The following is a 15,431-nucleotide window of genomic DNA, read 5'->3' as shown; positions in this document are numbered from 1 at the left end:
GGACATTCCAGATGTTCCAGATGAGGCTTTGGATGAACCTAGGACTCAAACCTGTCTCCTGGGACATTGTCTCACTTCAATAAACAGAAGACAGCTCTTGTCCCCAAAAGTGATGAGGGTATATCAACATCCAGTCTCCATGCAGTTTTAGATGCACTCACAGTACCAGGTAGCCCACTTTAGGTGACCTCATGGGCCCTCCAGGAGGTTTTTTTCTTACATCCTCATTGGCTCATTTTAGAAGACCCCCCTGACACACACATATACACACAGATAAATACCCTGTGTCTTCGATCCTTGAACTTGGGAACGGGAGTTTGAAATCCCTCTCTGAACTTCTATGTGCTTCTCTGTCTGCAGAGGGCCAGGTGTGGTTATCTTAGGTAGCACCTTCTTGGCCCCTTTTTTCCTGTGGGGGAGAGATGAGCTGTTTGTCACCCGGCTTAATCAACTGTTGCTGCCTTGCAGTGATTGCCTTTTGGTGATAGGGCACCATTCATCTTCCCTGCAGCCCCATCCCTGTCCCCAGCATGGGGCACCTCTGCATACTCAGAGTTCTGAAGAGCATTCTCTTTTCCATGAGAATTATCTCCCACCTTTCCTAAACAGTTGAACATGAGCACTTACAGGGTAAGGGACAAACAAGGAGATTAGGGAACTATGATTCTCCAGATGGAGGCTTCAACAGAGTCCATGTATACTCTAGGAGGCAGAAAGCCTTCTCAAACTGGCTGCCTTACCTGCTCTGCCAGGTTTGTCAGGGCCCTGGGGACCCAGAACCAAAGCAGACCCACTCTTGTTCAAGATATACTACCAGCCTAAAACAACCCTCAGCTATCTGAGGGGCTGACCTTAAGTTGTCTCTGTGAGAGTCAGAGGAGGGCAGCATGCCAGAAGGGCTTTGGAGAGAAGGTGACATCACAGCTGGACCTGGGAAGACACAAAAATTGATTAGGCAAAGGAGGTAAAAGGATGTAAGCAGAAGCTCCCAGGCATAGAATTCCTGGCTTGTGTCAGTCCAGAGGGGCTGAGGGCTTGGTAAGGGAGTTGAGAAAGGAGGTTTTAAAAAGCCAGTGGGCATAATTTCAACCCTTAGAGCATGATTCTGGGGTTCTTGCACCATAGGAAAAAGACCTTTCCTGCTAATTAAGATGAAGTGGGCTACTTTGAAAGGTGGTTAGCCTTTCAGATGTGCATCTGACGGGCATCAGACTTATAGTATGGAGGGTAGAAAGGCAGTAGGGCTCAAGCACCCTCAGTCTTTCTAGGCCTAAGTGCCTGGGAGCCTTTGAGGCCCTCACAACTCCTGTCTTTTTTCCTCTCTCAGCCTGCCTGTGCCCTGGCACCAGAGCTACTAGTGTGGAGACTCAGGGTGATGGGAAAGTCAGCCTTCCTCATTACATCCCCACTCCCCAAAACACAATTGAGGAAAACACATGCCGTTCTTTTATTCATCCTCACCTGATATGAGGGCTGGACCTTCTCCCATCCACAGCTGCTCTGCCAGGTTTGTCAGGGCCCTGGGGTCTGAAAGGGTCTGACTTTAGTTCTGGGTAAGAGTAAGCTAAGCTCAGCACAGAAAGTGCTAGAGGGATTTCTCCAGGATCATTCTGAACCCTCTCATTTGTGCAGGGCATATCACTCACTTTCCCCTCCAAGTCATACCCTGTTCTCCAATGCAATTTGTAGCCCTGGGTTTCTTCCCTCTCCCAACCAGTGCAGTTGAGGCTGGTACAGGTGGTCCAAGATTCCCTCCGTAGGCCCAAAGGAATCCTTTCCTTAGAGCCATGGATGTGGTGAGGGGCCAAACCTGAGCTGCTCTTGGAAAGTTACTCCACATCTCCAAGCTCCAGCATCCACAGTATAGCTGTGTGAAACTATGGTAAAGTGCTTCCCAGGGAGCTGGGTCCTTCCCTGGCCCCTCCTGCTAGGCCTGGGAGGTAACAGAGAGAGCACTTTCATGGCCACTGCAGTCTCATTTAGATCTTACACAGCTCTGGGAACAGATGGTTGCCAGGGCCTGGGGTCCTCACCTCCCCAAACCAGCAGCTACAGCTGCTTAAAAAGCATCCAACATACCTCCCTGTGGTAGCTTTTCAGCTGCTACAGAACCACTTCTGAGGAAGACACACCATTGGTGTTTGTCATACTGGATGTAGATGGCCTCAGCCCCCTGGTTTCATCCTAGTTGGGCACTGCTGTGGATAGAATGTGGCCTCCAAATAGCCCCCTAGCCTATCTGGTGGGCCCTTTTTATCACAGTATGAGCCAGGCTGCTCATTTCTCTGCCTAGTGGCGCAGTGTGGAGGTGCAAGTGCTCAGGGATGTGGATTTTAAGCTCTACTGGGATCCAAAGAGCTCAAAGCTGGAGGTGCCCTGTCTTCCCTCCAGGACTGCTGGAACAGAGTAGGCCCAAGCTCTGCATGGGCATACAAACAGGCAGCGAGCACCCACAGGAATAGGGCCCTGAGAGGGGCACCACCTGGGCACGCCACTGTAGTCCACATGGATGATAAGTGAGGTCCCAAGAACCCCATACTGCAGCCTGACATAGATCAGGCCCCATGCCCAGGAGGAGCAAAAGGAGGCAGTATCTTTTGCAGCCTTAGTCCATTCAGGCAGGCATATCTCCATTATTTGGCTACAGGGACCCATGTGGGAGCCTGCCAGCTCCTTCCAGGCCTCTGAGGTCCTCTGCTAGTGACCAGCCTCCTTAACGTTCTTATACTCATCATTCCCTTTCTCTGTCACTCATGCCTTCCCTACACCTTGACTGAACCCCAAGTGGTTGTTAGATGTCATGTTGGTCACCAGGACCCTGCAAGGGACTAGATTCTGGAGCTGACAGTGGGTAGTATATGTCCAGTACTGCAGTGGGTTAGGGAGAGGGGAGGAGGGTCCCTGGCGGAGCAAACTGCTCAGAGTGAGGTGACAGGGGCCTGGGTATCATGGGAGCTGTGAAGATTCTCTGGGTACTGTAGGGAAGGAGGTGTGCAAGATAGGGCTGTGTTGGAGTCATCTGGGGGCAGCAGCCACCAGAGCTTCACCATGGTCCCCCTTTTGTTGCTGCTGTTGTTTTGTTTTGGTTCTGGGAATTGAACCCAGGAGTACTTTACCACTGAAGTACATTCCTAGTCCTTTTTATTTTGAGACAGGGTCTTACAAAGTTGCTGAGGCCCTCACTAAACTATTAAGGCTGGCCTCAAACTTGAAATCCTTCTTCTTCAGCCTCTAGAGGTGCTAGGATTAGAGGCGTGTGCCACCATACCCAGCATCATGTCCCCATTTAACCTAGTAGTTTCACCTCTAGGTATTGGTTGTACATCTAAGTCAGCACCTGTACTGAGAGGGGTGCATGTGACCTGAGTGCCACCATAGAAGATAAACCCAGTAAACCATGCAACATAGTCATACAAAAGAGGTAGCAGAACTGCATGCATGTCATTTGCCACCATTGAGGAGGAGGCAATAAGTGGAAGTGGCCACACTTCTGTCTTCTGGATGGTGAGAAGGGGCCAAGGAGTCCCTAATGGGATGGTGTGACTTTGGCACCGTGGCAGGTTCCAGGCAGGAGTATCTCTGAGGCTTCAGCCATGGCAGTCCTCCTCACAGCCTACCTCTGCCCATCCCACAGGGCATCTGGCGGATCCCTGTGGATGAGATTGACCGGCCGGGCAGCTTCGCCTGGCACATGAACCGCTCCATTGTGCTGTTGCTTAAGGTGCTGGCCCAGCTCCGGGACCATAGCACCCTGCTGAAGGTGTCCTCCATGCTGCAACGGACCCCAGACCAGGGCAAGTGAGTGAGCCACGCACGTACCCATCCTGGCCCGTGACCATGCTACCCTGAGTCAGTCATCTACCCAGGGCTTTTGTACCCTGCTCAACTTGGCCCTGAAGCCTACTTGTTGGGGAGTCCCAGCCAGCCTTTTCTCCTCAAGAATTCTCTGTCCCAGTGTCTAGAACCTAAGGGATATCGCTCCCACCCTCAAGCATTCCAGGGCCAAAACAGGCCCTCTCCACTGACCTTGGTTTCCCTTCCCTTTATTTCTTCTTAGCCTGGGACTCTCAGAGGTGGTGTCAAGTCCTAGGGAAAACAGATATTCATTCATACCATAGCCATAGTACTCCAGGTAAAGGCCAGGAATAATGTGCAGCAGGAGAGCCATGTCTTCAATGGGGACCAGGGACCCCTCAACCAGAAGGGTGGAACAGCCAGAACAGAGGGGCACCTGACATAGCTGGTGCATGTAGGGGTTGTGTGGGAAATAGAGCTCACAGGTGGACTGGCCTGGTCATAAAGCCATAAGCTAGGCCAACCATCCTCCATTAGCTGCCCTCCTCACCTTCTCATGGTTTTATTCACCTATGAGTTCCCAGGTAACATGCCACAAGTTCAAAGGGGCCTCCAGCTGGGGCTTGGAGCACCCTTGAGACAGACTTTAGGGAGAAGAACTAAAGCTCATCCTTCACCCCCACCCTCCCTAAGCCAGTACACAGGACTGGCCCATCATAGCCCTGCCTTCAGGGTTCACAGCCAGTCAAGAAGGTGCAGGGCAACCAGCTGGGGCTAAGTCAGAAACCTGTTGAGTGTGGAGGGTGGGACTCAGGTGAAACTTGGGGGAGCAGACCTCAGTAAGTGGGACACAGAAACAAACATTCTTGGGGCAGGAACTAGACACTGGGCTACTACCTAGCAGCACTGTGTGGCATCTGACATGCCCCCATCCTTTCTAATCACCCTGTGTCACCATAGGAAGTATCTACGAGATGCAGACCGCCAGGTTCTGGCACAGCGGGCCTTCATTCTCACTGTGAAGGTGCTGGAGGATACACTGAGTGAGCTCGCAGAGGTATGTTGCCCATTACCCTTCTCCTCCACCACCAGTGAACTATGTGTGTACACCCTCCCTCTTCACCCTCCAAGCAGGTAGAGTACTGCTCCCATTTTGCAGATGAATGAACCAAGGTCCAGGAGTTTAAGTGACCCACTTAACAGGTGAGGCTGCTGGAAACTGAGCCAGGACTGTCTCTTCAGAACCAGTGCCTAGTAAGGCTAGACTGGGCTTGATGGTATCTGGGTCTGAAAGTGTCCTTGCCACCAGAAACCCTGGCCTCATGTACCAGTGGTTAGAGAGACTTGGCTGTGCAACAAGCACATTTGGTGACCCTAGGCAGGTCCCTTCCTATAAAACTCCCTGTGTCTCCCATCACAAAGGGACAAGAAGACTAGGCAGTGCCATCCCAGCTAGAGCCAGGCTTGTTACTCAGGAGTAGCAAATAAATAGTTCCATTGATCTGGCTACCTGGGAGTGTCATGGGGCAGTCTAAGGTTGACAGGAGTGACTTTGGGTGGGAGAGGATGTCAAAAGGTACAAGTTACCAATGTTTTATTTTTGGTTTCCTTGTAGGAGTCAGAACGCCCAGGGCCCAAGGCCTGTAGCCTCACTGGAGCCAGGATGACCACCGATGTCTCACACAAGGCCAGTCCTGAAGATGGCCAGGAGAGCATCCCCCACTCCAAGAAGCCCCTTTTGGCTGAGGGCTCAGGACCAGGTCCCGAGCCAGGGTGTAAAATTGGCCCACTCAACCACCGGTCCATGGCCATGGATGCAGGAGACAGTGCAGACCAGGGCAAGGAACAGAAGGACAAGGAGAGTTCCAGAGGAGGGCCTACTGAGCCTATGGACACGGGTGAGGCTGTTATTCATCGCCCAGACTTGGAGCGGACACCAGCTGTGCTGCCGGGTCGCCCCCCAAGGGACCGGGGCCCTGAGAGCAGGCCCACTGAGCTGTCCCTGGAGGAACTGAGCATCAGTGCCCGCCAGCAGCCCTCTCCATTCACACCAGCCCCACCAGTCTCCACTACCAACTCTTCCCCAACCACTGCCACAGGGGCCAGGGGGGTCAGCCATCCTGAGGAGCCACCCCCACGGCCCAGCCGCAAGAGGAAACTTCTGGAGGATACTGAGTCTGGCAAGACACTCTTGCTGGATGCCTACCGTGTGTGGCAGCAGGGCCAGAAGGGTGTGGCTTATGACTTGGGCCGCATTGAAAGGATCATGTCAGAGACCTACATGCTCATCAAGCAGGTGGGTGGGCCTATCCACACACCCCAACCTGCCCTTGGCCTTCTGTCCTCCAGGAGGCTTATTCCTGGGCGTCCAGATGTACCAGGTCCTGCCTCTGGGGTGGGTATTAGGTATCTTGTTCACCCCATCCAACTATGTGCTTTTTTTTCCTTTAGTATGATTTATTTGGTTTTATTTTGTTTTTGAGTCTTTCTACAATGATAAGGCAATACATTTAGAGTCAGAAAAATAATGAGCTTTAAAATGTCTGAATTCAGTCTTAAAGTAAAATGAAACCACATTGCAAATCCAATACTCAGAGATCAGACACCTGGTCCCATCACTATGAGGCAGTTCCTTTGAGACTTCTGTGGGTACCATCTAAGGGTGGCTGAAGTACCCTGAATGTGACCAAAGAAAGTGTCATCCTTCTCTTTTTGCCTTTTTTTTTTCTTTTCTTTTTTTTCCCCATACCTCATTGGTACATTGTGGTTGTACATAATGATGAGATTTGTTGTGTTATTTGTGCATGCACACAGTATAACAATATAATTTGGCCAGTATCACTCCCCAATATCCTCCCTTTTCCTTCCTACCTCCCTCTCTCAATTCCTTTCCTCTATTCTACTGATCTACCTTCATTTCTTATGAGATTCCCCCAACATCTCTTTTCCTTTGTCCTCTCTAGCTTCCACATGTGAGAGAAAACATATGACCCTTGATCTTCTGAGTTTGACTTATTTCTCTTAATGTTTTCAAGTTCCATCCATTTTTCTGCAAATAACATGATTTCATTTTTAAGCACATATTTTTTTCAAATTGAAATTATTCCCATAGAAAGAATACCCAGAACTTCAGTGACAAGTTCAAATGGGTTGACCAAATCCCTGATAAACAATTTTTTTCCCCAAATTCTATCAATTTCCAGGACATTCTTTAAGATGGCCTGCCTTCACCTCACCAGCCACCAATGTTAACTTCCATTTGTTTTTGTTGCTAATTACTCAGAAGACAGTAAAAGTACTGCTGGTTTCCTTGCTAGGGAGCCTGCCTGGTCCCTTGCCCTGGCTTGCTCACTCTCCTGCCCTTGCTTGGCAATGTATAGACATCTCCTGCAAGCAAGTTCAGCCTGCTGATTGTCCAGAGTGACCCCCACATCTCCCTAGTCCCATACTAACCTCCTCATTGCTTGGTTTCTTGGTCTCCAGACATACTTGGCACAGCCCAGGACCATTACCATCATCTGCCCACCATCCAGACCTGGGTTTTCACAAGGCCCCTCCCAGTTGAGTCACAGTCCTCTATCCTGCCTCCTCAAGAGGCAGACTTTAGCCCAGAAGCCTACCCTTCTCAGAAGCCATCTAGAAGTAAATGGCCTCAGCCAAATTTGAAGGTTTGGTTGGGATCTGAATCCTTCTGCCAGCCTTAGCCTTTGAGAATGAATATTACTCACCACAGAAATTAACTTTGTGTAGCCAGAATAGTGGCTGGGTCCAGCACTGGCATCAGTACCTAGGACCATTGGGACCTTGACCTGCCCTTCCACCTGGAAGACAAGAGCACCTGCCCACAGTCATCACTGAGGGAGTCTGGGTGTGGTCAGCAGTGAAGAGGGCCCTTCACAGGAGTGAGGTCTCCCCCCCCCCAAAAAAAAAAAAAAAAAAGGCTGGTCTGTGCTACCTAAAGGTCAAGGCTGGGAGGAATTCAAGCACCACTAAGCCCTCTGACCTTGGGCATCTCCTTGCTTAGGTAGATGAGGAGGCTGCACTGGAGCAAGCTGTGAAGTTCTGTCAAGTCCACCTTGGGGCTGCTGCCCAGAGACAGGTAAGCCCAGCCTCATCATGTAGGGCCTGCCCCACACCAAGGCCCAGGGCTATAAGTCAAGAAGTAGGTAGGCCCTGAGGATGGTTCTTATGGTCATAGTGGGCTGTGGGAAAATAAGCAAGAAGTGAATGAATCTCTAGCTGGTGGAGTATTACCCCAAAGTGGGATGCCCTTGATAGGGCCCAGATCCCTGGCATATGTGAATACATGACCTGATGGGTCCCTCCCCTTGTCTTGGCTCCTTTTCCAGAAACAGAATGACTTCAAGCCATTTGACCTCACCCAGAGTGGTCCTTCCATTTGTAGAGGACCAAGTAGCGTTAGAAGCAGGCCAATTAGAAGCAAAGTAGCTGGGGGCCTAGGGACCCACCAAATGAGGGTATGTAGTAGAAACAAAAAAGTGGAGACAAGTTCTCAGAGAATGGGTAGGAATACTGGTGTTTATCAGGCAGGGGAATGATTGATGGATGGAGAGGGATAGAGCTGGTGCAGAGGCCAGATGAGGATAGGTGGGTCCAAGAGATGGTAGAAGCTTAACTGGTAAGGTAGAAATGGCAGGGGTGGAAGTGGAGTTAAAGCCCCTCCTGGGAAGTGCCTGGGAGAGCCCCAGCCAGAGTGGAGACTAGGGTTTTATTGAATCTGAAATTCTTTGAAGGAAAAGGCCATGAAGGCATAAAGTCAAGAGTGCCCTCACCCTGCCCCAGCTTAGAGGATCAATCCAGGCAAGAACACTATATGTGAGGAACCCTGGTATTGGTGAGTCTGTAATCATCAGTATGGACCAGAGGGTACAGGCAGGGCCAAGCACCTTGACAGGACCACAAGCACAGGGAGGAGTCTTGGGACAAGAAAGAGTGGTATCCAAGAAAGATAGTGTTCTAGGAGCCAAATAGCAAGAATGGGGACCTACCAGATATGGGGACCCAGGGACTAGAGCCATTTTTGAGGAGCAGGTTCGAACGTTCAAGGTCAGCTTTAGAAATTTAGCAAGGCCCTAAGCAATTTAGGGAGATCCTGTCTCAAAATTTAAAATTAAGAGGGCTGGGATATGGCTCAGTGGTTAAGTGCCCCTGAGTCAATCTTCAGCACCACCAGAAAAAAACCACAGAGGCTCATCATTTGAATAGGTATAGCCTTTGTTTACTCTGGTGGCCCCTAAGCCATCTAGTCCCAACAGCCCCAGCAACTGACTGGTGGCCACCCTGGGGGTCCAGATGGGCTTCCTCCCTGTGGAAAATGGAGCATCTGGCCATAACTCCTGCCAAAGTTCTAGGTCTTAGAAAGCCCTGGTGAGTTCCCTTATACCAAGCAGGCTGTGGACCAAGCAGGGGACTCTCTGGGGGTCATAGGTGAGCCCTGTCTCCTGAGAGCCAGAGTCCTTGGCAAGATATGCCCCCAACCTGCCTGTAGTCCTTACCACTTTATTATTGCCAAAGGGCACAGCACAGTTGGCCATGGCCTCTTAACCCCCACCATAGCCTCCCTTCTCCATGGGGCAGAAATAACTGCTGAGGCCCTTGTGCAGGGCTCAGGCCTAAGCCCTCCTAGAAACCCCTCTTGTCGCCTCTACTGACCCAAGTGGGGCAAGTGAACATGCAGACAGTGACCACAAACAAAAGAGGAGGACTGTTTTGTTTTTTCAATATTGGGAATTGAACCCAGGGCCTTGTGCATGCTAGGTAAGCTCTCTACCACTGAACTACACCCTCAACCATTTTTAAACGTTACTTTATCTTGTGATGGGGTCTTGCTAAATTGGGCAGATTGACCTTGAACTTGTGATTCTCCTGCCTCAACCTCCTGAGTAGCTGGGATTACACATCCAGCTTAAAGGATAGACTCACACAGGAAATATTCATATACTTTTCTCTTCATTGGAACCTAGCTGGCAAGATCCAAGGGCAGCTATCATGTTCAACAGTCAGGATTCAATCCCTGGTACTGGGGGGGTGGGGGGGGACAAGGGCAGGGCAGAGTCTCATATATTAGAGGACCAGTAGCTACTTGGGCATGCTCATATCGGGGCCCCTGAGAGATGTGGACAGAGGTTTCCTTATTTCAAGGACCTCAAAAAATTTCTGGGAGTGGCCAGAACTAGGGCACTGGGATCTTTAACTTTTAGATTGCCTACTTCTGGGCAATGTCAGTTCAGGCTCTAGTGTAACCCAGTGTAGAGGAGAGCCAACCTAGTGGTCTTGAGGTCCTCCCCATCAATGTTCCACCTGTCACCCATTTCCTAGACCCCAGTGGAATGGGATGCCCCTGGTATTACCCGAAGCCCTCTCACCACAAGTCTGGCCTACAACTCTTGCCTCAGGCCTGGAGCATCACTGCTGAGGGCTATTCTGCTCTGGTCTTCATCTCCCTCCAGAGGCCATTTCCTGCCTCCCATCTCTCACTCTTCTGGAACCTTTGTGTTTTGCCCCCTTCTCCTAGAAGAAGCCACCTAGAACACTCCCCTTAGGCCCTCTGGTTAGGTTCCCTTGTCTTCTCCTATTGCCTCATGTTCATCTCAGCCAAGTCATCCTCTCCTGGTGTTATGGAAGGCAGGGTATTATCTCAGGGTCTTCTTCAAAGCCACCCAACCTTTACCTCCTTTCCCACAGGATCTGGCAGTACCCTCCACCAACCCCATACTTCAGAGCCATCAGTTAGGATGATCACAGCCATCCTGGGCCCACTTCTGACCAGAACCAAGGAGAAGAAAGCCATGGCCCTCAGAGTCAATGCTTCTGCCCCTCAACATGTCCCAATTGCTGTGGCAGCTCTATGCACGCCTGGAGGGTGCTCGGGACATTGTAAAAAGCTAGATGCAGTTGCCTGTGGCTGAGACCTACTCCTGAGTGAGAATAGGGACATAGCACTTATCCTCCCGCTCACGTCTGCTCGCACTGCAACTTGGGGTGCTCCTAACTCTACCACTCTGGGCACCCTGAGAGCCAGGGCTGTCCTGCCCCATCCTCCCACCAAACTTGCTGCCCTTAACACCAGCCTGGGGCTTATCCCAGGCACCCACTACATGGCAGAATTTCCAGGGCCTGTCCCCCATCATATGGATTTCAGAATGATGGAACAATTCAAGCAAAACTTCATCAGAAGAGGCAGGATTATCAGTAGAAGCCAGCTTCCCAATGAGATGCCCACCCTTTAGCCTTTGACTCTCCCAATTTGCAGGGTGGAGGGTCCTACTGCCCCAGTGTGGGCAGCTCATACAGTACAGTGGGCCTGGTGCTGGGGTAGGGGGTGGGGGTCCAGGTGCTTTGCTGTAAGAGGCTACCACCTTGAGTTACCCTACCTAATCTCACTTTGAAGCACACTGTCAGGCACTATGGACTTCACATTAATGCAGCCCAGGAGGGGGATCGATCGTGGTTGGGAGGAGTGGGTATGCCCTGTGTAGCTCCAAAAAGGGTCTCATGACAGAGGGAGCTGTGTGAAGGAAGACTTTTGGAGGCCCCTAAGGGAACCAAAGACCTGTGGCAGGTGCATTGCAAGACCAGGCTGTAGGCAAAGGGCCTATTTGGGACAGCATTAGGCTGGGGCTTGCAGCCAGTTGCAATCCCAAGCTCAGGGTGTAGATTCTTGTAGTATTCTCTTGGAACCACTAGTGTCCCTAGGAGTCCTTGTCCAAGACTGACCGTGCATTCCTAAAGTTCCCAGATTAGGCCTATACCCTATGCCTTGGGTCACAGCTGGATATGATTTTCCAGACCGGCACCCTGGAGTGTAGGGGGAGGTCAGCTGGAGATCTTCACCGAGTCCCCACCAGCAGGGCTTAGGCATCTCCAAGAGGGGTGCACAGTTCCCAGCTATATGCTGACATTAGCATTTTTCTGGAAGGGTGCCTATGGATCTTGTTGGCAGCAGGATGGGGCTTAGATGCCAAAGGGTCATGTTGGCATTCCAGATCCAGACAAACTGTCCTATGGGACTGCACTGGGTTGATGTGAGGTAGGACAGTGTGGGCCCAGGGCTGACCAGCTGGCCTGCCTTACCTCTCCTCTGTCCTCACAGACCTCAGGGGACATGCCTACCACCCCCAAGCACCCTAAGGACAGCCGAGAGAACTTCTTTCCTACAGTGGTAAGCACCACAACACCTGACCCTGTGCCAGCTGATGTGCTCCAGCGACCCAACGACATCCACACCAAACCTCGCCCTGCACTGGCTGCTGCCACAGCTGTCATCAGCTGCCCTGCCTCAGTATCAGCCTCTACTCCAGATTCAGCCAAGGACCCTGGGCCCCCCCAACCACACAGGCCCGAAGCCACCCCCAATGTGGCTTCTCTGGGCCCAGGTGAGTCCCATCCTGGTAAACTGGTGTATGGGGCCCCTACCATTAGTCAACAGCAGCTTCTGCTCCCTGAATAGAAAGCATGGGCAAAGGGGGAAGGCAAGGGTATCCTCCAGCCTGTGTGATCCCACAGGAGAGCAGGGATTGCTGGTCTGCTCGTCAGTGTATGGCAGCATCAGTGGTGCCAATCGGTACATCCTGCACATACCAATCTCAACCTAACCCTACATGCCATCTGTAAAGGGGTAGTGATAAGAGTAGGGGCAAGCACCATCATTTGATGTTTGCTGCCATAATGGTTTTCTCTCCACTCCCCCCAATAAAGCCTTTCAATAAATAAGAAAGATGGCTTGATCAGGTAGGAAGGGGAAGAACACAGACCAGGCCTTCCATGGGTATCAGGAGGGCTCCTGACTCTGACACACTGCAGGGCCACCAGTACTTGGCCTCCATTGTTCCCGCACTAGATCTGCTCAGGTGCCATCACACCCCCATGGACAAGACAGAAGGAAGCCATCCAGGATAAGAAATCCCCTGGAAAGGCAGCCTGTCTTTCAGGGCCACCTAACAGACTAGACAAGTCTGGGCCAGGAGCTTTTCTGGGAGAAAGGGTCATTGAGGCAGCACCACACAGGTCATAAGGAGGAAGGGACTAAGCAAAGCACTATCTCTTTCACTGGTGCAGGCATGCTTCTGGCTTAGTGGCTATGATTCTACCTGAACAGCCCCAGCCAGGCTCTGAAGACCCATAACAGGACAGGGATATTCCCTGACCAGTTAACCTCCCCAGCTGGTGGGTCCCTAGCCAAGACCAGTCTGGTGAGTTGCCTGTGTCCCCAGAGCACATTCAGGGATGGATGTGTCTCCTTGGCCCTGTATTTCAAGCTCCACCCCCATGCTTCTCCCAGCCTGTGCTCTTGCCTGAGACCCTGCACTGGTCTACAGCCAGGCTCCCACCTACCCACATCTGGAGCCATCCCTGAAGGCTTACCTGTCCATCCAGTAACAATCCAGCTATCTTCTCCTTGAGCATGAGGGATAGCCAGTGGAGAGACAGGGATGACTGCCTCAGGGACTGCAACTGTCAAGTCTCCTCTGTAACCACTGTCTTGGTTCTCTTGCATGAAACCTGGGACAGTGTCCTGGGTTAATGTGTTTTCAAGTTTGCTCCCCCAGGGCTCAGCACTCATTTAGCATGGACTCCCAATCTTATGCCATCACCCTGGCTTTGGCTTTAGTCCTGCACATTCTGTAGTCACTGGGAGCTTTTACAGGTAGCCCCCCCCCCCCCCGCCCATTACAGCCATATTGCCACATAACCCTGTTATGTCTGGAAATTTAGACCATGCTGGGAGCCAGCTCCTTCCTTCTGAGAACTTTCTCTGCTCTAGAGATGTGGGCTTGATGGTATTTACCTGTCCCAGCCTGGCCCTAACACCAACCCAGAAAGCTAGGGAGCAAGCTGGATACCTGGGCCATTAGAAGGACCCTCTGCCAGGCCTACGTGGGCACATATTCAAGATTTTCATTCTGACAAAAAGTCATTTAATCTAGTTTTGGGGAAGGAAGTAGAAAAGGATTGACTCTCCAGACTGAAGAATGTGCACTTGATAGTCTTCCTTAGATACAACAGTTAGAGAATAGGGTGTGAATTGCAGGTTTTCACCTACTTGAGGGTGGGGCAGGCAATGCCAAGAAGGAATGAAGGCAGCCGCTCTAGGGCTTCCTGGTTCCCTTCCCAAGGAACTCTTTCCTCACTGTACCAGGTTTGGTGTGTGGCCATCTGGCTTTTTCACAAACTATTGGATCATTGGTTCATCATGACATGGGGAATACTAGCTATCTATTGAAAGGCCCACAGGGGAGGAACTAAGATTTCCAGCCAGTATCCACTGAGGTCATCAAATGGCCAACCAACCCTGAGAGAACCCTAGTTTGTCTTGCCTGCTGTAGCTGTACACAACATCCCCAGGCCCCAGTAAGCTCACCCACCTGCCAGGCCAGACTGCCCAAACTGGCTCCATGCAGCAGATGTACCCCTCAAGTTTGGCCAGGGCTCAAGGTCCCTGTGTCTCTTAAGGGAGTCCCAGGCACTGCCTATCACTGTGCAGCTTCTTCCAGTGTGTCTATCTCCTTGTTTGCTGGATGTCCACCCACCCTAGGCCAGGTCCTAGTTTTGTGTAAAACGGACTCCCCAGAGGATCCTTTTCTCCAAAGCCATTGTGTCTTCTAGGGTGGGAAGAGTAAAGCAGAGTGGAAATGCAAGTAGTATTGAGGGTAGTGAGAGTGCTGGCTTCATGCAGGCCCTGAGAGGCCAAGGAAAGTCTGAGCCAGGCCCATGGTCTCCCAGAATATAAGCCTTGGAGACAGCTAGACCTGGTGCCAATCTGTGTATCTTTCCTGGTAAACAGGAGAAATGTCCTGATTGCATAGAATCTCTGCCTGAACACCTGCTCCCCAGACAAGAACCCAAGGCTGGGGAAGCTCCAGACAGCTCTTCTCTGCAGGCTGTTCCCTTAGTAGGTCCCACCCCTGGGTTGCCCAGATGGCTCTGGTGAGGGGAGGAGACCACCTGATCTAGGGAACACCTCACTGTGTGTCCAAGTCTCTGCTGGACTCCACACAGGGGTATACCTTCTCTTCTTGGTGGCACCCTGAAAAGGCAGGCCTGAGAAAGATGGATAATCAATGAGGCTGCTACTAGGGCTGAGAAGCAAAGCCATCTTGGGAGCAGCCTCCACCCATTCTGTGGGCCCCAGGCCTGTTCAGAGTGTGCTTGACCCACCTCATTGCAGCCAGTCTATAGATTTATATTACCAAGAAAGCCAGGCTTGCTGGGCATAGTGGTATATGCCTATAATCCCAGCCACTCGAGAGGGCTGGGCAGGAGAATCTAGTCCTGAGGCAGGAGACTCTTAGGCTAGCCTCAGCAATTTAGCAAAGCCCTAAGAAATTTAAGGAAGAGACTCGTCTCAAAATTAAAAATAAAAAGGGCTAGGGATATGGCTCAGTGATAAAGCACCTCTGAGTTCAATTCCCAACACCAAGAAAGAAGAAGAAGGAAAAAAAAAAGTTTCTAGCCTCCCTAACCTGAACAGCTCCCTACATACACACTACTGAGGGAATAGCTACAGAAGGGAAAAATCCGGCCAGAGCAAGGGCAGGCCATTAACCCTACAAAAGGGCATGACCTTAGATCCCAGGGCCAAGGGAAAATCAGCTTAGTTTAGTGGTGTGTGTCCT

General features: G+C 51.2%; 1 protein-coding gene across 6 annotated transcripts in view; it reads left to right on the top strand.

Moving 5' to 3' along the window:
- Positions 1–15,431, top strand: part of Cabin1 (calcineurin binding protein 1) — a 138,045-nt gene that overhangs the window by 119,075 nt on the left and 3,539 nt on the right. For all 6 annotated transcript variants that reach the window (XM_027923205.2, XM_071617540.1, XM_071617554.1 and 3 more), the window contains 5 exons: positions 3,635–3,798; positions 4,756–4,852; positions 5,411–6,091; positions 7,820–7,894; positions 11,909–12,191. In XM_027923205.2, coding sequence (XP_027779006.2) covers positions 3,635–3,798; positions 4,756–4,852; positions 5,411–6,091; positions 7,820–7,894; positions 11,909–12,191 — 1,300 coding nt within the window. The remainder of the gene's footprint in view (positions 1–3,634; positions 3,799–4,755; positions 4,853–5,410; positions 6,092–7,819; positions 7,895–11,908; positions 12,192–15,431) is intronic.

Source organism: Marmota flaviventris, chromosome 1, assembly GCF_047511675.1.
Source record: "Marmota flaviventris isolate mMarFla1 chromosome 1, mMarFla1.hap1, whole genome shotgun sequence".
NCBI lineage: Eukaryota > Metazoa > Chordata > Mammalia > Rodentia > Sciuridae > Marmota > Marmota flaviventris.
Note: the sequence above shows the minus strand (reverse complement) of the source record. Positions and strands in the feature narration are given on the sequence as shown.